Source organism: Rhodamnia argentea, chromosome 1 (assembly GCF_020921035.1).
Source record: "Rhodamnia argentea isolate NSW1041297 chromosome 1, ASM2092103v1, whole genome shotgun sequence".
Taxonomy (NCBI): domain Eukaryota; kingdom Viridiplantae; phylum Streptophyta; class Magnoliopsida; order Myrtales; family Myrtaceae; genus Rhodamnia; species Rhodamnia argentea.
The window spans coordinates 34,906,664-34,932,004 of record NC_063150.1 but is presented as its reverse complement, the minus strand read 5'-3'; the positions used below and the strand labels follow the sequence as shown (position 1 = coordinate 34,932,004).

Sequence of the window (25,341 nt, the reverse complement as noted above, 5' to 3'; positions counted from 1 at the left end):
CGGCTTCCCGTTGCCTTTTGTCTCATTGTTACTAGACTAGCCACCATAGCCTCTCGTTGTTAACTCTCTTTTACATCTCACCGACCCTAACGTAGCTATCTAGCGTGAGGTGAGTTCATCGATACTCATATTATTTTGATGGAAAAAATAAAATCAGAAAAAGAAACAAAAGGAAAACGGGTTCTCGGTAGACCCTATAACCGAATCGAAAAACAGGTTCGGTTCCACAATAGGTTCCAGAATAAATAGGGTCGGTTCTAGGTTCCAAAACCTTGGAATATGTTATAACAGGGTAGGTTTCAAGGTCTAGGTCCGGACCCTACCCACCTGGCCCATGCTTACTCCTAGTAGTTATATGAGTTAATTTCATTCAATAAGTGGGTTATAAATGTATTTAAACATGATATGAGTATTAAATGGGTTATAAATGGGTCGTGAATGAGTCATAAATGGGTTTATAACTTATTTAGACCCAATTCACCTCCATGATCCTCTTTTCATTTTCTCTCTTCCCGACTAGCTTCGCACACTTACCTCATTTTAGGTATGAGTTTTCCTAGAATGGGTCAAAAGTGAAATTATTTTAGGAATATGGGTTAGGTATGGGCCAAGTATAAATTCGGTCGGGAACGACTTGAGTATGAATTGGGTTGAGTATTGGTCACTAATTTGCATTGTATGAAAATGAGTTAAAACACGTTAAATGTGTCTATTTGAGTCAGATCAAACTTGACGCAACTCACTCATTTGACGGTTCTAATCACAAGATTGTACTCTCGGTGAGTTCTCATACATCACGCTAAGCCTATCATCCGGGTCAAGCCGGAGTCAAGTCATCAAGTCGTGATTAGGGAACCGCGAGAAATTACTCCCGCATGATTTTACATGAACTACTTACTTTGAATAGAAATCGAAATAGTCCTAGTAATAGTTTGATCTATTAGATAATTAGTCACCCAATTTAGGGGAAAAGTATTAAAAAAAAAATCCTAAACCTATTGCATTGGAACTAATTCGGTCATAAAATTTTCAATTGAACCAATTTAGTCCTAAAACTTTTTGCATTAGTACTAATTCAGTCCATCCGGCCAATTTCGATTGGAAATCACTAACGTGGACAATGCCACGTAGGATGGCCCGCGTTGGCAATGAAATTATTTAACAAATTTTTTTGAATTTTTTCCTTTTTTATGAAACTTAGGTTTGATCGGCAAGCGTCGCCGGCAACCCTTGCCGGCAGCGTGCAAGGCCGCAATAGCCCTTGCGAAACATCCCTTGCCCCAATCTAGGGAGGGTTGTGACCCTCTCCAGCCAAACTCTAACTTTCAGAAAAAAAAAAAAAAAAAAAACTAAAAAATATACTTTTAAAAAAATTACCATTAAATAATATCTACATCAGCGCCGGTCATTTTACGTGACATTCTTGGCGTCCACGTCGGCAATTTCTACCCAAAATTGATCGGATAGATTGAATTGATACAAATGTAAAAAGATTTAAGACTCAATTGATCCAATTGAAAGATTTAAGAATGAATTGGTATCAATGCAATAGGTTTATGACTTTTTTCGTACTTTTCCTCTGATTTAGGAAAGCCTTAATGGGGTGTTAATTACTTGTAGTCGATATTATTTGATGCTATTTCCTTTCTCATTACAAAAATTAAATAATTGCTCGCAATATCAGCCACACAAAAATATTAAAATGCATTTCCGATCCCATCGAAGAAACAAAAAGAAGGCAACAAAACAATATGTCCAAAAGGACTAACCTGTCCTGTAATTACAAGACACTGATTTTTAATTTTCTTGTTTTTTTGGCTGGTGGCTTTGTTCCCGATACTTGGTACGAAACATTGAACTTGGCTGACACCCGGAACACCAACAAAGAAGTCCTTGACAACTATTAGAGTCGCTAATTAATCCTGGAATCGAGCCCATCAGTGTCCTAATCACCTCCGATTGACAGGTTCGATGTGGGGTTTAAATTAAGGTTTTTTAAAGAAATTGGTTCTAGACCCAGAATTATTTAGCTAATAAATAGGGAATTGCTGTTGGAGGGGCCATTGGCCATGTTTATAAATATGGCGTAAATATTCTTTGCGAATCACTATGGTTTTGGCCTCCGAGATATGGTTGCATTTTATATATGATCCGACTTCTATATATCCGTGGAACCGTACGCGGTTTGGCGAGTGAATCCAACCCATCAATTAGCAACGACCCTTGTTAAATATTGCGGAGGATATGGACTCCTCTCGTGTAATTAACCCAATTCATCACAAAATTGTAGGAGACCAAAAAAAAAAAACCCCTAGATTAAATGGAGAGCTGAGTTCGACACCGCACATTAACAGTATCGATTGGTGTCCCCATCACCTAATAAATAGGTGCACGATGGACTGTTTCGGGGAAGTTTAGTACGCGATGATTCTTCTCTCGTTCTGGCCAACTTGATTCGGAGACGAGCTTCAAACCCTACGTCACCACTAATCATACCCTGAAGCCCAAAGTCATGGTGAGCAGTGTCAAAGGTAATAATAAAGAGGATCTCGCATGTTATAAGAGCTGAGAACGTATTTTTAACTTTCTTAGACAAAACGAAAAATATAAAGTAAATCTTTTCTTCTTCTGAAAATAAACATGAAAACGAATTGCACGATGTTGGTAACATTATATGATGATTTACCCCTGGAAAATGACTCAAAGCATCAATCGAAATTTGGAAAAAAGATCCAAAGCCATGGTGCTGTCTCAATCTAACCGGGGTTTGGTCCCTACAAAGTGATGGAAATGATGCAGACAAAAATCAATAATAATGAGAATGGGAAGGGGAAGTGGCCCCAAGGCAACATAAACCTACCAAACCCAAACGCCATGCCAATCAGAAAGAGAATAACCTCCAAAAATATTATAAAAAAAAAAAAAATTTCGCCATCGCAAGATTAATTTAATTATTTGGGAAAGACGTCGATGCCATGGTGACGGTCCCGCCGATTCGAGGACAGTGTCTTCGTCATAAAGCGAAATGTCAAATCATCTTTTATTGTTTTTGATACTGAAGAAGATGCAAGGCAAAAATCAAAGTTAAAGAGTAGAGAAAGAAACGAACAAGTAAAACATCTTGGGGAAGCTTCCTAGACCCATTTGCTATTCGATGGCCCGCACCGAGTTGCTCTATAATATTTCAGAAAAAAGCACAAGCAAGAAAGGCGCATGAGAGATGAGGAGTAAGGTTAAGGATTGATAGATTTTCGAGATAGATATGATGCTATTTCACAACAGGACCACGGTGTCGACCTCCCAAAGAGACCATCCGATAGTGTCTCGAAGCTACTGATTGATACCATAATGCTCTCAGATTTTAGAAGTTTTCTTGTCCACATGATCCACAAAGTAGGAAATGGAGGGCATACCCGCAATATTGACTCATCTTATTAGACTAAATAACGTAACCCGAAATGTCTAGCATTTTCTAAGATCCGATAAAAGCTTCCCAGCACACTATTCCTTTCAATGAATTATCACACACAATGATCTCCAAGAGGGTTAACGCGTCTTTATTTCGATCATTCTAAATCGTGGACTCAAATCATGTATTTCCACATTTTCTTCATACCATCAAAGGAGCATAAGCCCGCATGGTACACTGATGTCAGATATGAGATCACCTAATAAATTTCACGGTGAAACTTTCATTTGAAATTGGTTTTTTGCCATCTTTCTTCTTATCTGATTCCTCCTTTTCTCATTATGGGCATTTTTCTCTTTTTTCACGAATTTAAATTAATTTTACAACACGGTTTTGAGTCCTACTAATATATTTCTATGAGAAAAAGAAAAGGGAAAGGGGCTCCAATAGAAACATGGTATTGAATCTATTGATGCAAATGTCCAAATGGCATGATGAAGCCAAGGGTCCGTAGTGCACTTAATTCTCGAGAACCAATTACAATTTTTTATGGGGGTGGTGATGATGGCATCAAGAAGGGAAGAAAACATAAATTACAAAAGGTGAGGGGGGGACCAGTGAAATTTTGGAAGTTGGGAATGGCATTTTCGAGGCTGAAAAAGAAAACAATTGAGGGGAGAAAAATAGTGATGATGTAGTTCGTGCCACGAAGAAAAGAGAGCTCACCAATCATTTTGGAGAGCGGACGTGGATTGATATAGACAGGGCATTTGTTTATTTAGGTTAAACTTTGAGGAATTTTGTTTTCATAAAAGTCATGCTAACGAGTATTTTCAAAACACTCATTACTTACTAAAAACGCGTTGTGAAAAATGCTCGAATCTCAAATATTGGTCATTAATATCATAATAATAATCAGTGTAGCGAAGAATTACAAGTTTTTCGGATACATAATCTGTCTTGGATTAGACGTCTTGCGTATTTTGGAATTTATTTTTGAAATACTACTTCAAATGCAAGTGCACACTTGAACTTCAACATGGATGAGGATTATGGCACAAAGAAGAAACCGATGTGTTGAGATTTGGTTTTACTATCCACGAAGATGCCAAAACCCTAATGATACGTGACCATTTGTCATTTTGATTGATTCGATTATGTTGTTGCTACAAATATACACTATTTCTCATGCATCGATCGAATTTGGAAAAAAAAATTTTTAGTGCATATAACTTATATGATATATCGAGAGTCGTATGAGTTTCCTTACAAGAATTTGTATTATAGTATGAGTCTTCTTAACGAGTGTTCTTAGGGCACTAGTTAAACTTACTAAACATGGAAATAACAATTTATAAGACCCCTTAAAAATGGAAGGATTAAACGTTTTAATAAAGTCACTTACTTCAAGTAGTAAATTCAAATTTGCAAAGCACCTTCAATGAGACTTAACAAATGCTCAAGAGGCACTTTTTAACATCTTCCTTATAGTATTGTATAGGCAACCGTTGCTATTTAATTTCCTTAATCTTTATACATTTTTCTCCTTAAAGCTTCAAGAGCCGTTGGCAAGGAAAGATAATGGTTTAGAATTATCTTATAAGTTTGTGTAATTTTGGTGCTTCTCAAGAATCCAATTACATCTTAGATAATATGTAGGTTTTCTTTTCTTTTTTGAATATTTTATTAATTATCATTTAATAGGATGTCTTTAGGATTTTAGACTGTTTATATTTGTATTATTCTATTTTATTAGGAGTTTAAACATTGATTTGATGGAAAATTCAAAATAAGGGCTTAAAATGGTAATGTCAGTCTCAAAGAAAGGCCTGACCTCTCCGATTAGGCAAATCTTTTGGCTGGTCAAGGGCATTACCATCCTTTGCATTTTCTAAATTTTGGTATGTTTTGTTTTCTCTTTATTTTTTCCTTTTCATTTGTTTTTTCCCTCCCTTTTCGCATGTGGCCGGTCTCAAGCGATAGCTAGCCACTAGAGATGGCTGGACGAGGATCGCCTCGCCGGATGGCCATTGGTGAGGCAACCCTAAACGGCCACAAGTGAGGGCCGGCCTCACCCGGGCGAGGGTCGACCTCACCCGATCCGACAAGGGCTGCCCTCTCTAGCACACTTCGAATTAATGAATTAGGTAATTATCATTCTTCATCAAACTATGAAGATCATTTGGCAATTTCACTTGCCTAAGATTTGTTGGGTGATGTAGGCAAAAGGCATTCGGTGAATGGGACGTAAATTTCGACCAAAAAAGAAAAAGGGGACGTAAATGACAGCTTCAACTTTGAATTTGAACGTCTAAAGTTCAAAGTTTCATAAATGAAATTAAATGAATAACGCCTTCAGATTGGGCATTCGAAACATCATTAGTTGCCTATTTCACAAGATTAATTAGTAATTATTATCGTGTTTCGTGAATTTCGATCGTCAGATACATGTATATAGGTGCACGCCATATATCCATAGAAAGAGAATATTTAGTTTTAGGCAATGCATAAAGATTAACAAAGGAGGAAATGCATGATATTTGCTTCCATTTCTTCATCATCATCATCTCCCTCTCTCCCCCCCTCTCTCTCTCTCTTCATTGGAGAGTAATTACAGATGGTTTCTCTCTCTAGACTGGCGATGGCGGTGCCTTGCGACCTTGTCGACGTGAATTAGCTGCAACGTTGGGATCGTTGTGCTTCTCTTTCTTCTCGTCCTGCTTCATCTGCTGTTCCCTACACTCGTGGCTACAAAAGGCCGTATCTCCCCTGCCCACGACATCGTTTTAGTCATCACACTCAATAAGCATTACAATCAAACAAGCTGAAATGAATGCCACTCCAAATTCACATCTGGAAATCCAAGATCTAGTATGGTTCCAAACCCTAGTATGCCACTCCAAAATCCGCCCTAACCCTTTTTTTTTACCTATGCGACAATGTCGGCCTAGAATTCACGCATTTCGATTTCTCCGTACGCGAGAGAGCGAGAGAGGAGCTACAGCAGCGAATCTTTATAAGATCTTGTTAACTAGTGTCCTTAGTTTGGATTGTGTCCATCTAACTATAGCACAAAGGAATTTACATTTTCATGCCTTGGAAAAGAGTAGAGCGACGGAATTTATATAATACACATGCTTCAAGAACAAGCAAACTTTGCCTCGTTAGATTTTCAAGCCATACTAGAAGAACGATTTCTTTTAAGTGTTGGGTACTTGGTAACATGACCTACAATCTATATCCATTGTCACATTTTATGACGTAATAAAAGGTTGAAGGGCTCAAACCCTCTTGCTTAAATTGCAGATCGCTAGCTAAGTGCCTGCGAAGTAGAGATGATGCTCCAAGATGGAGGGAATATGCTAGGCTCACCGCAGAGCAAATTATGCCTAGACAAAATCAGAAAAAAAAAATTTTGGACATTTCCTATTCAATACTTTCCATTCGTAATATCATTTTCGCAAACAAAAAGTGATCTAAGCGCTCTCAAAGTCGTGTAAATTATGCAGAGACTCATACAAATTCAAAAGAGAATTTGGTTTTCAACATTTTCGGAATCGCTTTTCTTTCTTTATTCTCCAAGAAGATAATAAACATGTCATCTCTTTTTTTTTTCTTTGACGGGTAGATTTGATTGAACTGGAAAGGGAAAAGAAAAGGCGTTCCAAAATGAGACAAAGGGTTTCTTCAGTGAATCTCGAAGACAAACACTGCTTAGATTGCATACGTATATGCACATAGGGTGATCGTCTTCGACCTACACAAGAAAAGCGGCCCAGGAAAGAAGAAGAGAGATGTATAAATTACCTGTACATGTAGATGTCGCGACCGGGAAACAAACGGCGTTTGCAGAGCCCGCAGGTGGTCAGGAAATGAGCGCTCCCGGCCTCCATGCTGCTGTAGTTCCTCGGCGACACCAGCGCCAAGAAGCTGCTTTGACGGTCCATGTCGATGCTCTCGACGCCGCCGTGATGATCGGGAGCCGCCGCAGCTCGTGGCTGGCCACCCTCGCCGGGGGGGTTCAGGCTGGCGTCCTCCTCCGACGGCGGCTCCTGCGGGTCGTCCACGTCGAGGTCGACGACGGTGATGCTGGTCACGCTCGTCGTCCTCTGAATCCGATGGCGCGGGCGCTTTCCCAGCAACATCACCCCCACTTCCTCCTCCTCCTTCTTCTGATGAACTAGTGACTCAGTTGGGTAACACAGAGTTGCACACTCAGTGACTCGCTGTAGAGAGAGAGAGAGAGAGAGAGAGTTAATGGGAGGTGGGTATGGAGGGAAGGGAGAGCGATAAAACAAGGTCGGGACGGGGGAGAGAGAGAGAGAATCTGGGCCGTCGCTTGCGGGCTCAAGGAACAAGAAGTCCACGTCACGCTTCTCCTCTCGCTTTTTTATTTTCCTCTTTTTCCTCCTTTTTTTTTTTGGCTTCTCTTTTTCTTTTCTTATAAAAGGAAAAAGAGGAAATGACGCACATAAAATGACATATAGCGCAGTGGGTGCGATCACGATGCCCTCACAAACCACAAGTTAGGGTTTTACATGGATCAATACGAATGATAGCATTAGGGTTAAACCTCCTCTGTTTGTTGTCTCGACCGTATGTCTTCGCCACTTCAATTTTTCCTCGCAATTTGTCCCAGCCTCTTTCAATCTTTTTGCTGTCTTTCTATTGTTGTTACACGTCCTAAAGCTTTATGTAATATAGGATATTTATGGCGATCGTCTGTGTGACACGTGTCAATTATTGTGTCGATAAACATGTATATTGTCGAAAATAATGCACCTAGGAAAAAGGGAACGAAATGCAAATCATAAAAGATCAGATAAAGGAACAAAAATAAAATAAAAATAAAAAGTAGGTTCTCTCTTTCATATCTTATATTGTCATTAAAGTCATATGCATATTGTTGAAAAGAAACTGTAATGTGATTTTTCATCTTTCTTGTCAAAGTACTTATGCATGTCTTTTTTATATTAAAGGAAACTATCGGAATTATATTGGCGATCTCAACTCATCTCGCCCCCTTCCAACCAAACATGTCTTCCAACCTTGGCAAAATATGAACATAAACAGACAATCATCCTTCTTATTTTCTATATATATATACCTTAATTTTGACCCGGTGCTTACATACCTCTACTTCTGTAAACATCATTCGCGTACTTCTGCGCCAAACCTCGCGATCAACTTGCCTCTTGTTGGCATTCAAGATTTAAGGACGGGAGATTTTTTGAAAAGAAAATGCATTTTCGTAAATAGAGACACTTGGACAATTAATGTGAAGGTGAGCGGTGGTCCAAAAGTAAATCTCAACCATGTATTTGGTATTTTCAAAAGTAAGGGTATGAAAGTAATCATCGGGTGAAATGCGATATACGTTCTTGGAATTTTCTCAAATTTTTTTAGGACGAAACTTGATTACGTTGAACTTAGTTTTTTAGAAGCTATATTTTTTAGGCTCTAGTTTCAAGGTGCATTTTCTTGGTGACAAATGCAGGTGCTCAATCACATGATACAACCCACATTGCATAGGCCGCCATGTCTATGTTACTAACATTGGTATAGTTAAATATTAAACGCTACCTTCATCTAACAGCATAATTTCTAAGCACGGTCGACGGTAGTCCCACCAAATCTCATATGGTACCAGAGTGGGGTGTTATAAGTTTGTCAAATTATCGAATATTTCGATCCTTTTCCATTTGTTCACTTGTAAGTTCAACAAAATTTTTTTTCAAAACTCTTTCATTTGAAAATGATAAATTTCTTTCACTGTTGTTTTCACAAAACGGCACCCGAGTTTTAGACTTCCTTCTCCCTCTCACTCTCCATCCAGTTGCTTGCTATTCTAGTGGAAAGAAATGGTCAAAGAGCTACAGAGTTCTGGGAGTGATGTCAACATTTATTGGAAGAATTGATAACTCGCACAGAAAGTCAAAGATATTTTCCCCAACTTTCGCCTTTTTCCCCGGGAATAATCTATTGAATAATCATTTGCGCACTTGATCTCACTTCCCTAATTTCTTTATCATGTTAGCTTCTTCTCAAACAACATATTGCTGCTAAATTTATTGTTAACTTCTCTTCATTATCGTCAAAACATTCGAAAATTCCTTAATGAACATCACCCCGCCAAACTGAGTTTGGCTTAAATAAATAATTGATTGTTGAGGATGTATCGGTCTCCATGAAGGTCCTCTTTACTGCGCGCGGTACTCCCTTTGGATGAGATTTATAGAGGCGCCGATGGTAGCACTGTGCAAGGTAAATGGTCGATGTCTGAGCCTGATTTATCCTGATTATCATACTTGATCTCATATGATCATCTATTTATGACCCTTTTTCTTGTGAAGAAATTATCTTTTTATTTTTTCCATAGAGCAATAGTGTGTGTGACATGATCTCAATTCCGGTCTCTAACATCTATCTATATTCTTGTGTATCATTGCATTAAATTATTTGAACCCTTTTCAACGGAGACGTGGGAGGACTTCTGTACATCAATCATTTTGGATTGGAGAATAGTATCGACCCATATAAACAAATTAGATCAGAAGAATTTGTCAATGCTGCAGAATCTTAGACGGGTGGGAGGTTGTCATCAGAAGAAGATCAGTATCTTTTCCCTTTCTAACATGAACAATAACATTAACTCTCTGACGCACTTGACTGGGAATTTCCCAATTTGACTTGATTTGCATTCATTACTACCATATACAATAAAGTATTCTGATCAAAGTGATGGGTCAAATTATTGTTGGAACTTGGAAGCGCTTTCAAGTTTCAACCAACTAATGCATATCTCGAATCCAATTAAATACAAATCATCCAAAATTAAAGCAAGTAAGAACCTTTAATTACTTCTACTTTCTAATTTTTTTTTTTATGAATAGTCGAATTAGTCACAAAACAAATCTTTCGACTCGTAAAAGTAACAAAGTAATTAACTATCCTAGCGCGAAATCGCTCGCCGAGTGGCCTTGGTTGTGCGATGCAGCACAACATAACATAGCAGAAAATAGAGATTAGTGATGCTAAACCGACGTACTTATCCTCAAATGTTTTCTGAACGTAAAATATCAATGAAAGCATGGTAAAGAGTGTTTTGTGTGACTTTTTCTTTTCATTTCTTGGTGAGTAGGGCTTGGTCGGGCTTAGCAAGTGAAAGACACTTTTTGTTAACACAGACAGGAGAAGAAATATTTAGGCGATGCCCTACAATTTACTTGAAGATTGTACCCATGTTGAAATAGTCAAGAGAAATAATAGAAAATTTTGAAATTAATAGAGAATAAAGTAGCTATGGATATGATATCAACGGTTGTAAATGGAAGATAGAGAAATTTATGGAACACTTGACGATATTTAGAAGGGAATCCCTATTTAGAATTCAAATATAAATCATCTTGATTGTCAAAATTACATTTTTCCGTATCTACAGTTATAGGTGGTCATACGAAATATCAAATATATGAGTGGATTTTTCATGATTTTTCTTTATATTATCCGATAATGATTTACACCTTTCTCTTCTTCCCTCATACATTAAAAAACTTATCTAGATTCTTTTGGGGTGTACACATTTTTTCTAATAATGCAAATTACTTAAGTGGACGTTCAACGAGTGTCGGCCCACCTTTTATTTTTGACTCACTATTTTTTTTCATCATAACTTTTGCAATGTGAAAGCTTTCATTTAACATTGAACTTCCCATCACATGATGTAAATGGCAATGTCGAAAGTTACTTCGAGTCACATATCTTTAAACTATACTGGAACAAAAAAGAAATTCCAAAAAAAAAAAACAGAACTAATTTTCCAATATAGTTTAAGACCAAAATCAAACAAGCTTGACATCAAAGATGCTACGAAGAGATTGAAAAAAATATTTAGACACCAGTGCTCCTTGGACACGTGTCAATGTCCTTTGTAATTTTCGTGATGTTGATGGCCGCAAGAACAGTGCGTACGTCTTCACAAGAAAACGAAAGAATACTACATATGTCGCCATTGATGACATAAATGCTTGCAATTAAAATACAGGAAAAAGGAGACCGGAGACCGGCTCAGCCGGTGGTCTTCCATTTGCGTGCGATGCGTCGTTTTCAGCAATCATATGCCACCTTGGCGTCAATTATTGGGACCCCAACGCGCCTCGCAGCCGTTAGATTCTATTTTTCTTGTGACATTATGCAAAATTAAAATAATAAATAAATAAATGCAAAAAGCTTTTTTTTTTAAATTTTCTTAATCTTCTGCTTTTGATAACCAAAGCGACACCAAAGCAAGGCTTCCTTTGATTCGTATTTGTACTCCTTATTTCCCTAAGTTAAATAGTTAGAGGTGTAAAGGTGGCGCTCCGAGCTGATTTACAAAGTAGCAAGACGAATTTTTATTTACGCATTCGAGTATGGTTCATTTCATACCCACTTTTCATTCAAAACGTTATTTAATAGATGGATTATCTCAATGCAAATCATTGTCGATCGACATCACTGTCTCAAAAATTGTCACCCCCCTCTCGCTCTCAAGTCCTATGATGATTGAGCTCCACTCTAGTGGTGGCCGTCGTAGCCTGGGCAAGTGGGGACTTTCATGAAAGATGATAGTAGGGAGTGCACGCAAGAGGTCAGCGCAAGCCCCTAACATTCTATTCAAGATCTCCAAGATTATCCAACAAAGGATACGTTATAACTGATTTTAACTTTGGAGTGGTATTAGCTATCCCCATATGTAATAATGCAAAATCTGAAGGATTTTAATTTCAATTTGGACATTTTTCCAATCTTACAACAAAGTAAATAATCTGCCTAAGTGAATCAATTTTATAAAAACTGTTCTCTCTCTCTCCTTTTTTTTTTTTTTTTTTTTTGTTGTAACTTGTTAAGGATTTTATTTGCCTTTTGCTAGTGTAAAAGAAGAGCAATGCTAAGGGGACAAAGATAGATGTAATTCGCTTAATTGTCAACCAAAATGCATAGCAATCAAGTGGTAGAAGATTACAAGCACACCTCTCTCTCTCCCTCTCTCCTTACACAAGACTTTGTCTAGAGCATGCCGCGGCACTTACGGGAATTGATGGACGCATGTCCCATCGTGTTAAAACTTTATTAGACTGAAACAGATAATTTTTATGGACTAAACTCCTCTAATTTTACGGTGCGACATTTACCTACGAATTATAGATGTTATTTTCTTTTAAGCCATGTTTGTTTCTCGGAAAATTAATGATTCAAAAATATTTTTCTAAAAATAATCGATTGCATCACATACAAAGCCGAGCGAACGAGAAATATTCCCGTCGCCCACATAATTGTTAATACATATTATCTTTGGCAACGAAAATATTTTTCATCGACTAATTATTTCGAGCGTTGCAAGCGATCATCGTCAAAAACATATTTCTCAAATCATCTGTTTTTCGCGAAACAAATAAAACCAAATCAGGTCATAATTAAGTGGTGAATCTGGATTACATGCATACATATTTATATGTATAATGTATAGTTTGTTTCCTACCAAGTTATGTACATTAATGGAGAGACCTATGATGACCGAATAAAGTTTAGAGTCTCTTTGGCCCTTAGTCCACCACACAAGATGGGCAAAAAGTAGAAAAGGAAGGTGTGCACTCATCCCCCACCCCATTGGCAAACCCTAGAATTTAATAAAAATCATCATAACACCAATTATTGTCTTCAACACCTCATTCCATTGGAGATTTTTCTTTTTTTGAGCCCTCGATTTTTTCTTTTAAAATAATTCCTCGAAATAATAAAATCCCTATTTTTTTCCCCTACTTTAGAAAGGGATTCTTTTGTCATATAAACTCGTTCTGATAGGGCGACGACTAGTTGGGTAAAGGGCACTAATAGCTTAGGGCATTGGGTTGAGATAAATGTGCATTTTCTTGAATGGAACAAAGCATGGAGAGGGTTATTGTAGCACTAGTTGATTTGTGATTGTTTATTGTAGAAGTAGAAAACACTAAATTTTCTCGTGCTCAGTGTAAATTTTCACTGTGCTTGAAGGATTCAAACTCTAAAATGGAGTATTCACCCATCAACCACTCACTAGTTATAACGCAAGAATGAGGAGAGATTTCAGAAACCCCATTAATGCGAATTCCGAAAACGCACTAAAGTAATTTCTTATCACAAAAGAACACGGGAAAGTCCTAGGCCTATTGTACTTTTCTTTCAATTGTGTCAATTAATTCCTAAACATTTTCACGATTTTTTAATTGAATCCATCCGGCCAATTTTATCCGTAAATCACCGACGTGAATGCCAAATATCCTACGGCACGTGGGACGACCAACATCAACGTCGGCAATTTCTGATTAAAATGAGCCTATGGACTCAATTTCCCGATAATGCCATTTTTCTAAACCTAAGTTCACTTCTGATACGTTATAGGCAAGCAAGAGATATCGAAAAAAGTTAATGTTAATTTTGTATAATCTCACATTCTAAGGCTATGCAGATATTATCAAATTATAGGACCATAAAGCCATTAGCAAATGTATTTTTTTTTTTATAATCCAGGATCCCCGAGTCGTAATCGGGTTTCGCCCTTTCCGACAATGACTATACCTGGAGGGAGGTTGGCCCCGTAGCCCACCTAGCAAGGGCCCCCACTTAAGTCCGAGAAACGCGTTGGGAGAGTTTCGAACCCCTGACTGTGACTTACGCCGGCACCAAAGGGTTTGATTCTCACCAAACACGCCATTCCCGTGGTGGATACTATTAGCAAATGTATTAATTCATCATAAAAGCACTTTTTTAAAGTATGGCTCTTTTCTTAGCATAAAATTTACCGTGAGTGGAGGTATTGTCTCTATTATTGGCCCGACCAACAATAATTTTCTTTCCATAAAGTTGTCGGACTTTACATGTGATCTACGACGACTTGTGTCCTGCTTTTTCCAGGGTCCATGCATCTTTAAGAAGTCTAAACCTATTATTTGCTTATCGAGATCAAGCTTTGCACTTCCTTATTTTTCTGCAAATTTTAAATTATCGCCCGACACATCTTTGAACATTCGTATTAGAATTTAATAGTGACTTCTACTTTTCTTTTTAGAAAAAAAAAAGTACTAGTTGGAGGATGCGGTGGATGCAAAGATTGATTTTACAAAATCGAGTTGTAAAATTGATGCAACAAATTTTTATCGAGCATCGAATTCAATCAAAAGAAGAGAAAAAACTCCAAAATGAAGATAGAGGCAATATCGATTACCGCCAGACTTCATATGAACACGCCCCTAAGCATGAATCAACGACCAAAGATCAATTTTATTTTATTTTATTTTTATCTTCAGCCCAAAAGTTTGAACTTTTTCAGACATTCGACCAATTTCTTTTTCATTCGAAATTGCCCCAAAAATGTTAAATTTCTCCGCACGAAAGCATCGCTAGCATATGCAATCATCTTTCGAATACCGACTAATCACTTGCCTATTCCATGTGAGTGCCGGGGCATCGTCGCAAATTTGCCGTCGTGTCCTTAACACCTAAGCTAGTCTTTCCAAGAACGACATATGTGATGTGGGGTGAAGCAATAGATGCCAAGAAGCCTCCATGCACACTCTATGCGGTAACTTCTAGTTCTCATGGGGTAATAAAGAGTTTGGAGTGGGTGACTTATTATGATCTAATAATAACTTCATGTTCTTTTAATGAAATTAACAAAATTGAGGAAAGAACCCACTTCCATTGAGTCGTGTATTCTTAGATCTTGTAATTTTGCTTCAATTTGGGCTTTGAGATTGGGCTTGAAACGAACCCACTTCCATTAGCCCTTGTCTTCACTTTAGAAAGTTGATTATACATATAGATCCAGTTATTGAATTTCTTCATCTTGAAGCAATTTGGTCTTACATTAGCCAAAGATAAATCAATGCCCATGGAAATATAAGCAACATCTTCAACTCATAGTGGGTCTGATTGGTATGCCTAATTACTTAACTTAGAATGTTTCAATTCGATCATTAGGAAAAACCCGAATCTATCGGACAAGGTCCATCGCGGCATCCATTTTGTGGGTCCCTATGGATCCAACCATGTGGATGGTTGTGATGGACTTGATCTACTGAACCCAACTCTTTATGGAAAATTTTCCATTAAAGGACTGTAATGAAAATGGTATTTTTGCATTCAGAATTTTTTTTTTTTTTTGGTCGAAGCATTTAGACTACAAAAGATCTATTTGGAATGCTTTGAGTTTTAACTATTGGTATTCTTTCAATAATTACGCTTTTAAAATTACTTCTATTTAACGCAAAATGCTAAATATCTTTTAAATTATGCGAATATCGATACGTAAAACTACACACAATATTTTGCTAATTTGCTCATTTTTTAGGATACATCATTTTTCAATGTTCAATATTTTTGGAAGTAAAAAAAGTTGATGCCATAAGAAGTCGTATCCAAGAATAGGTCTTATTGTTTCTACATCTTAGGAAGATTCCACTGATACTTCTAAATGGGTCACTGCATGTTTTGCCTGTGCTTAACTCGCTTCTTTTAGCTCCCTATTGATGAGGTGGCCCCTTCAACTACATAGGCACATGATAGAAGATGATGGAGCAATCAAATGATATTAAACATATTTCCCATTTCTTCTCGAGAAACAAGTGGGATATTTCTTTGTAAATACTGCTCAATTTCATACGTGGCCTTCGAATCGCAAAAAATATACTCTGAAGTTTTCTATTCATCTGAAGTAAAAGGAAAGATAAAAAAAAGATAATATAAAAATAAAGTAATAAAAAGAATTTCTATTACTAAATAATTAAGAAAACAAAAACTAAGAAAATAAAAAGAAAAGAAAAATAGAAAATAAATAAATAAATCGAGTTTGGAATGACTAAGGATAAATTTAGTTCATTTAAGTTTAGCCAAATACAGAAATACTCATATTTTTTAAAACTTTTAAAAAATTTTTAAAAAATGTCACACGAGCAATGGATAGCAAAGTAGCTCAGTTTTAGAACTTGTCAGAACAAAAGCACGTTCTTAGCCGCTTGATTTTTGTCCGTCTTCTCCAATCTCCACGAAGAGAAATCAGAAGGAGAGAAGAGATCTAGTTGGGCAGGTCAATGGCTTTTGTTTATGGGGATGCATTAAATTCCTGCATGTTCTAAGTGCCAAGAACAAAAAGTCAACCTGCATATGGATCCCCGAACTGCGGTCCGCTGAAAACTAGAATGCTTCCTCGTCCGCTAAGCTAGCTCCCAACCACATGCCCCTTCGATCTCTCAACTCGTTGCCCATGGAGATCTTCACTATCGTACTTATTGAATGTCATTGAGACCTGTCAAATGACTCTCTCAAGTAGAAAATGGTCCAACCCAAATAAATATATTTAATCCGTTTTGACCCATTTTCATGCAATGCCAATCTAGTGATTCGTACCCAACTCATACCCGACCTAAGATGCTACCATATTCAACCGAATTTAGAAAAACTCATACCCAAATTGAGGTGCCAAAGATAATAAAAAGAGTCATAAAGGTGAGTAGGGTCCAAGTAAGTTGTAAACTTATTCGTGACCTATTTAACACCCATATTATATTTAAACCATTTATAATCCATTTATGGAATATACCTAACTCATATAACAACTCACACAATCATATATAAGTTAAAAAAATTGATTCGTGACCCATTTTGATAGGTCTAATGTCTATTAATGTCTCATTCATTCAACTTTTGCGGCCATCGATACGCTTGATTCAATTCAGGATCCTCCGCGGTCATCGACACCCTAATTCAATTCAGGACCTTGGCCACATGGTAACACCAGATCTGTCCGAACGTCGGTTATCTTGCTCTCTTGATTTTCGTCTGAACACATTTTATCCAAGAACACGCGATGCGTTGGTAGAACCAATACATAATTGGACACTTTGCATCGATCTTTCCTGCAGAGTAACACCGATATCTCGGTGGAGATGCCGAGTATTGGCTTCCCCCATTTGAGCACTCGTCGGTTCAGGTCGGAACAAGTTGTTCGTTTAATTCGGCACTGCATTTGGCCCACCAATGATGCATTCTAAGTACTATACTTGGCTTATGCGGCATTGCGTATCTCAAACTTAGCTTGATTCATGCGCAAATAAAGGAGAAAGCTCATGAGTCCAACTGGAAATTAACAATTAATGACGACTTAACAAAAGGAAGAAGGAAACGGAGTCTCGCCGCAAGATGTGCAAAAGTCTCCCTACGTCTGCATGTGATTTGGATCGAATGCAAGCATAATACAAACGACACAGCGACTATATCTAGCATCTCCTTTCTGCACCAAACTCTCTTGCTTCCCCATCGTCTTCTTCTTCTTCTTCTTCTTATTACTCTCTCTCTCTCTCTCTCTCCAGATTTGTGAGACATTGCCATTACTGTGTTAAGACCAAGTAATGGGGAGATCAATGCTGGTGTTGTTGCTGGGCGTTTGTGTGATGTTGCCTTGTCTTGTCAGCGCAAGTTACACGCAAAGAAGGCCCTTCTATATCCAAGGCAAGGCGTATTGCGACACTTGCCGTTTTGGCTTTGAGACCCCCGCTTCCACCCCAATTGAAGGTAATCTCTCTCTCTCTCTCTCTCTCTCTCTCAATTTCATTCTATCCAATTCATTAACATGTTCTGACGAACAAGGCGTTGTTTGAACCGAGCCCCTTCCAGGCGCAATAGTGAGGGTCCAATGCATGGACAGCACCGGCACCCATCTCGCCTACAGCGTCGACACGGAGACCGACGCCGATGGAAAATGGGAGATCACCGTCGAGGACGACCACGACGACCAGCTATGCAACGCCGTCCTGGTGAGCAGCCCGAAACCGGGGTGCCAGACGGTGGACGCTGGGCGCGGCAAGGCAACGCTGATCCTCACCCGCAGCAACGGAGCCATCTCCAGCAGGCACTACGCCAATTCCATGGGATGCCTGAAGGACGAGCCGCTCGCCGAGTGTGCGGAGTTGCGCGCTCGCTATCAGCTCGATTCTGATGAGTAGATCGCGTGGACAACTTTATTCTTTCCCCGTTTTTCTTCCTTAGTTTGCATGAATAGGCAGGGAGGGCAATAGAAGAAGGAAGCAGAATAATCTTCTTGTTTGTTCTCTTTCTCAGTTTTAAGGTCATCTCGTTGCAACCACAATAACATGAATCTTAAATTCGTGACTGTTCGGAAACCACGTATTTCTTTTAACGAGCATTTACGTGTTTGTGGCTGAATGCCATTCACTCTACGTAGATTTTCTTATCTAAACTCAACTTAATGTTCCGGTTGACCCAAAAAAAAAAAAAAAATTAATGCTTTGCATCATCTACAAATGCGAGCGAATTTTTTTATTGGGGTACGGTTCATACTCTCTATCGATACGAAAGCATGGAAACCCACTCCGACGAGAGCCATCTCGATGAGGTCTCAAGAGTACAACGCCTCTTGAACGCCAAAGGGCTTTTATAATTTGAATGCGCATTTTATTGATAATTTGGACTTACGATCATGAATAGCTACTATTATATATAATCTCTTTTTCTTGTAATTGAGAGCTGTAAAAAAGAGTGAGAGCTCCTAAATAAAGTGAAATCCTCCATTAAATGTAAATCTAATTTAAAAATGAACCAATATAAAAATTGTGTCGCAATTTCTCTTTCTAGCCTTTAGTCTTTACTGCAATGTATATACTTGTGCAACTAATCCCAACATTTTTTGCTTCGGAGAAGCGAGTTTTCTACCTATTGACAAACTAGTAACATATCCTTGCAATTAGTAATTTTTCTCATCTTCTTATGGAACGTATCGTATTCCTACGTTTTTATCTTTCGGGTTGATTGTTTAACCTTAAAACACAAGATGATCAATGCAACACAGATTACAGACAATGGAGTCACATAGCAAAACAAGAATGCATTCTTGCGCAGGTTTCCACAGATCAACTCGGTTAATGTTGCACATTGACTGGAGCAGTACTCACGAGCGCTACAAAAATGAAAGTCCTCGTGGCAACACTCGTATCACATTGAAGATGAAACGTCGGGCCATGTTAACTTTGCCCAAAGAATTTGGTGTGCCCTTCGGTACATAAAGACAAGAACAAGGTCGGAGGCAGTGACTTCTCGGTCCGACCACTTATTTCTGTCCCGGTGTGGATCTGTATCACCATCGTCGCTGTCCTTGCACGGTAAACTTGACAAGGTAACGTGACATCCTTATTTCGGGATCAATGACTGTCGTGTGAATTTGTCTTATCGCAATCATCAGAGCAAACTAGAATCCGACATACTGAGTGTACTGAGAGTAAGCTTCTGATTGCATAGCGATTGGCGCCCGTGTCACGTGATCCGGAAGGTCAAAGGCATGTACAAGCTCTCCAGCAACATTTCTCACTTGGAAACTGAGATACTCGGTGAGTTTGTGGATTGCCTGAAAGACAAGCCCATTCGTAAATCAGTTACCGAGTAGAACTGCTATGGTTTAAAAGACGGCAATGCAAAGGTGTCGCGATTCATGATCAAATGTATTCTTCTTTACTTATAGAAAAGAACTACACACCTAGTCTTAACCACGTAACATAAGTCTTTAGTCATGAAAATCTAGAAAAAGAAGATATCCAGGATAAGAAGATCTAATTCTGCCAAACGCCACCCTCAAATATGAAAGGCTTGCTGTCTTCTCAAGAAATTCCACTTTGCACTGATTAATCGCAAAGACCTAATCGGGTATGCAAGGGATATAAGAGTACATTTTGACAACTCGTTAATAGTTTAATATCACTAAGATCAAAGGAGTATCTATGTAGTACCTAGAATCCTAACAATTCTTGCACTCTGATGCAGTTGCATTTTATAGAATTCAGAACGAAGAATCTCGTGTACTACTCATACCTTAGCTTTGTTGGGCGCCACATAGTCAACGTTGCGGTAGGTTCCTATGTCATTCCAAATACAATCCAGGGCATAAAGATCACATGCTAATTTGAGGACAGCTCGAGCGCTCACATCAGGACATCTGGTTCAAAGGAGTGCAATGAGAAATCCATCAAGGATGTGTTAGAACGCTCTCATGAAAAATGGAAATTACCTCTCTACAGCTTCAATGAACTTTGCAAGAACAACAGATTCAATATGCGACTCTGCAAGTGTCAGAAGGTGATTTAAGCATCTGTTCCAAGCACCAAAACTTCCAAGGGTCTTAGTGTGTTTTCGGAGTCTCACGGCAACACTCTGAAGCAGTCGAGAAGTCCGGTACTGCATAAGAAAGAACAAAATAATTGGAAAGGACAGGAGAGCGAGGAAAGCTAGCAGCTATCATAGAGGACAGGTCTTATCCCTACTTCAATCAATAAGGAGTATCACACAATGACAGATAGTTGTCAAACTGAAATCAAGCCACTTACTCTAAATGCATCCAACTGGAACTTAGGATCACGCAAATGCTCTTCGCTTTCCCATCTAGCAGTCACAGGGTTGGGCTGTGATAGGTAAGTGTTCATAGACTCCCTCAAGTAGTTCCATGTAACTGCAAGTGTCCCCCCTTGAAATTTCTCCTTGTATTGCTTTAAGAGATCACCAGCCACCTGCATATAAATTTGAGAAACTCACTATCATCATTAGCTGTCTCACTGCCCTGTGCTAGTAGAGGCCTATACAAGTTGATGCTCGGATGTTATTCAACCAGAGCGTATATTTTTGTCTCTCACGATTAGTGTGAAAATGACACCAAACATGCATCATTCATGATTATCATTTCAAGTACAACGCTATGGCACACACTTGCATCAAATGGGAGAGACCACAAATTCAGCGTAGGACCGAAATCGAAAGGCAATCGGGATTAAAATTTACAAGCAATCATAAAGTCCTTTGCATATATCTTAATGACAATGCTATATTATCTACTTTTCCACTTATACAAGATGACTGCACATTTAGCAATTGAGAGAATTTTACTTAATTATCCCTGTTAATATTTAGCAGAAAGAAAGAATGTCTGGTGAAGAAATTTGATGCGGTTAAATTCCACCACACTGATAATTTGCTTAATATCAAAGAAACAAAAAGAGAAGGACATGACAAGGATTTGCAAACCTATTTAGGGCATAAGGAGGACAACTTTCCTAAGTAGTCATAGGCCTGTCTATATAGGGCATCCATTCCCCTCTGTAAAACTGTATCATTTCCAATTGTATAATTATAAAATGTAACAATGTTGTAATTACCTGCTGCAGAAGCACTGTGTTGTCCCCTTCAAAAGTCTGAAAAATATCATGATCATTCCTCAAGCTACCAAATCTATTGACAGCTGCATAACCATGTCCTCCACATGCCTCCCGACAGATGCTTAACGATTTTGCTGTATAAGAAGTCACATAAGCCTTGAGACCTGCCGAAAGTGCATGAACATCTCCAACCAATTGATCATCATGAGACTTCTTCATCTCTGAGTACTTCTCCACCAAATACAGAGTGGCGAAATGAAATGCATATGTTGAAGCCAGCATGGGCATAAGCTTGTGTTGTTGAGATTGGTAATCCAGAATACTAACTTCAGGCTTCTTGGGAGGACCAAATTGCTGACGAAGTAAAGAATATCTCGTGGCAATTGTGACGGCAATTTTTAGGACTCCAACCGAAGAATATGCCAAGCCAACCCTTCCACCCACAAGTTCACCAAGGGTAGCGGCAAACCTTTTATTGATAGTTGGGAGGCTGCTCGTGTATTTCCCATCCCGAGACACATCTCCAAACCTATTGAGGAGATTTTCTCGAGGAATTCTTACGGAGCGGAACCTTAGTGCTCCATTATCTACCCCATTCAGGCCAATCTTATGCCCACAATCATGTATTTCAATTCCCGGAAGTGTTTTGTGCGTTGTCATATCCCTTATCGGGACAATAAAGGCATGGACTCCCATATCAGCAAGTCCTCTTGCTTCATGAGTTGGCAGCATTAGCTTGGCAAAAACAGTTGCGAACTTGCCATGGACTGCAGCATTGCCAATCCACCATTTAATGGCACCATCATTTGGAGTGTCTATAACAAATTCATCTGTGATTGGGTCAAATGTTGCAGTAGTTTGAAGACCTTGAACATTTGAGCCTTGCAGAAGAAAGCCAAAAGCCATTTAGTAGACAAGAAGATAAGTAAGTTTACTGGTATGTCAATGCTAACTAAACAAAAGCCCTAGGTAGAAAGTGCAATGGACAATGTGTAGTGGTTAGATGCCCAGTAAGAGAACTGCCAGATATTTCTGCCACGTACATACCGATGTTGACTATCACTTCGTTAGTGATCTTATGAAACTTTCATTTTCAGTAAAATGGCAGTACAAAAGAAAAATTGTTGTATCTCAATAAAATATAGGAACTCATGTCATTCTTATGCCAAAAGATAAATTTAAATCTGCACAGCAATTACCACCTGCCTTCAGCCTGATGGCAAGGCAGACAGGGGAGGCAGGTACAAGAGCTATTGAGTTGAATTACCGAGCAAAAAGGAACAAAAAAATAATAATAATTCAGAGCACTACCTTATAAAAAATTAGAAAGCAACCTGAGAAACAGATTATCAGAAACCTTACCATGATGTAGTTCTGTCATTGCAAAACAACCTGGATATTCCATGCTATCGATCTGGTCAGAGTACTTATCCCTATGTCTTTTAGTTCCTAAGTTGATCACTGAGCCTCCCCAAAGACTGCATAAAAATAGGTCAGGTTCGTAAATGAGTTTTCTCTATCTATCAAACAAAAGTACAATTCACGAGTTTTTCTCACAACTGCTTACACACTTTAGTTCCTGAGGGACCACCAGCGTAAATAAACCTCATGCAACTCTAAGAGAAACCACATTAAACGGTATCACTCTTTGTTATTAAAATCTTCTTCCTTTTTCTACTTTTAAAACTGTCAGAAGCATATATCTCCTACTTTTTTTCCACTAATCTAGGTCACTTCAAGCAGATAAATATGCACCTCTTTCCAATACTCAAATTCAAGGATGTTTGTTTCCGCAAGTCACAGTGCTTCGCTATGTCCATCCTGTCGAAATGACAATCCTGGGAAAAGCATTTTTCCTCCGTATAATTTACAGGGATGCTAGAAGAAAGAAAAGTGATGTACACAGTGAAATTGCAAATGGCATCGGAATTCTGCATTTACATAGCTCAGTAGTCTCCCTGTCCCCTCTTACTTCAACTAAAATTTGTTTTTCTTTGCTTTTTCCTTTTCCTTGTTATATCTACATGCTTAATGGGAAAGAATGAATGGAAATGTAGCAAAATAATATTTTCAATTTTTTTTTCTTTAGGGTCAATACCTTTCTCATCCTTTTCAAGATAGAACTTAATGAGTTATTAGGCAGGTCACCTAGAAAGTCTCTCATTTGATGCATGCACTATGATACTGCTGTTCTGTGGCATGTTTGCATTTGCATTAAATTCTTCACAACTATGATAATGAGATTACTCGATTCGGTATGACATTGTGTCAACACACCGCTCAACATATGCCTTACATAGAATGCTAGACTTTCTCGATCATGCAATACCAAATTCAGCCGAGGACTTACCAATGCTACCAGTGATTCTTTGAGCCATCCACCGGCATAGGTCCCATGCAAGTGGACGGCCCTCATGCAATCATGCATAATGGGAATTGAATCTATTTAAACCCAAGAAGGTCGGTAACTCAAGTTAATAAGACACCAGACAACCAACGAAATCAAGGTGTTAGGAAGAGTAGCGACAAGAACTTGCTGCACATCACACACAACGAATTCAACTCTAATTGTATTCGAAATTACTTCCAATCGAAGTTCCACGATATTCTGAGATCAAACCGAACAAAATCATGCCAGAACGAGCTACAGCATCTCTAACAACTCCCAACCAACACCTAAACCCCGGCGTGGACCAGAACGATTCGAAAACAGTAACAGCCTAACGGAACAGCCAGCCGAAATTCAAAATCTGAAGTCAAAAAGCAAAAACGAGTTCCTCGAGATCACCTGTACTGCACGCCCATCTTGATCCCGAGCGACATGTCGACGCTACCGGCGGCCTCCATGATCGCGAAATACTTCTCCGGATCCTCGGAAACGAAACGGAACGGCCGAATCCCGGCCTCTCCTGACCAGGCCTAGAAGCTGACTCATGCAGAGCTCTCGGTGCTCGTCCATGGAGATCTCGACCGGCGTCTGGAGATGGGGCCTCGAATTGAAGTACTCGTACACCTTCTCCTGGATTCCCCGGTGCTTCCCCCTCATGTAGTCGGACAATCTCTCGGTGTCGATCTCGAGCTTAGTAGCCCTAGCGCACGTCAGCATCTCGAGCTCGTCGGCGCGCCGCGGAGGAGGAGGAGGCACGTCCGGCGTCAGGTGGGAGCGGAGCCGCAGGAGCCGCCTCGCCGACGACTGAGCTCCGTGCTCCGGGGCTTCGACTGAGCTCGAAGACGATGACGACGACTCCATTCGCAGAGAGAGACACAACAGAGAGATCAGGCGAACGGAAGTACGGAGGTGGGAGGGGAGGGAAGGGAAGGGATTGAAGATGAAGAATGTCAGCTTATGCTTAGAGATGCAGAGATGGCTGCCTTCATGCCAGTTCCCTTGCACGGCACGGGGGATGACGTGGACTGACGTATTAGTGACGACGTGTCAGCAGGAGATTGGGTGATGGCGTTGGCAGTTAACTCCTTCTGGCGCGCCTCCCAACGTGAGTTGATCATGTTTGACCGCGAACACCGGTTGGTTCCGGAATCTGGATTGGAACGGTGAGTCTGAATTTTGGCGGTTCTTTTCCTTTTATTATTATTATTATTCTATTTGTTTTGCTAAAAAAATTTAACATTATTTTTTAGATTACACAATATATTTCGATATTTAACTGAAATTTTAAAATTAATTCATCATATTTTCTTAGAAAT

The 25,341-nt window shown here is 39.0% G+C and overlaps 3 protein-coding genes across 4 annotated transcripts; 1 reads left to right on the top strand and 2 right to left on the bottom strand.

The window, feature by feature from the left end:
• Nucleotides 1–5,864: 5,864 nt before the first annotated feature.
• On the bottom strand, nucleotides 5,865–7,752 carry LOC115738885 (FCS-Like Zinc finger 7). Of its 2 annotated transcripts, none has more exons than XM_030671669.2 (2): nucleotides 7,217–7,739; nucleotides 5,865–6,178 (listed from the first exon to the last, which is right to left on the bottom strand). In XM_030671669.2, the coding sequence occupies exons 1-2, from the start codon at nucleotides 7,552–7,554 to the stop codon at nucleotides 6,040–6,042; spliced, it is 477 nt and encodes a 158-aa protein (XP_030527529.2). In that variant the 5' UTR covers nucleotides 7,555–7,739; the 3' UTR covers nucleotides 5,865–6,039. The 2 variants fall into 2 exon arrangements, with proteins under 2 accessions (XP_030527529.2, XP_048136405.1); XM_048280448.1 differs by lacking the exon at nucleotides 5,865–6,178 and adding an exon at nucleotides 6,185–6,407 and having other exon boundaries at nucleotides 7,217–7,752.
• Nucleotides 7,753–17,535: 9,783 nt separating this feature from the next.
• LOC115738950 (protein DOWNSTREAM OF FLC-like) lies at nucleotides 17,536–18,646 on the top strand. Its single transcript, XM_030671766.2, has 2 exons — nucleotides 17,536–17,995; nucleotides 18,098–18,646. The coding sequence occupies exons 1-2, from the start codon at nucleotides 17,833–17,835 to the stop codon at nucleotides 18,424–18,426; spliced, it is 492 nt and encodes a 163-aa protein (XP_030527626.1). The 5' UTR covers nucleotides 17,536–17,832; the 3' UTR covers nucleotides 18,427–18,646.
• Nucleotides 18,647–19,275: 629 nt separating this feature from the next.
• Nucleotides 19,276–24,962, bottom strand: LOC115738894 (acyl-coenzyme A oxidase 2, peroxisomal). The gene is given in 8 exon segments (XM_030671685.2): nucleotides 19,276–19,841; nucleotides 20,303–20,426; nucleotides 20,499–20,665; nucleotides 20,815–20,994; nucleotides 21,637–22,517; nucleotides 22,999–23,114; nucleotides 24,425–24,543; nucleotides 24,545–24,962. Coding segments are annotated over 8 exon segments (2,085 nt in total). The 5' UTR covers nucleotides 24,887–24,962; the 3' UTR covers nucleotides 19,276–19,685.
• Nucleotides 24,963–25,341: the final 379 nt, after the last annotated feature.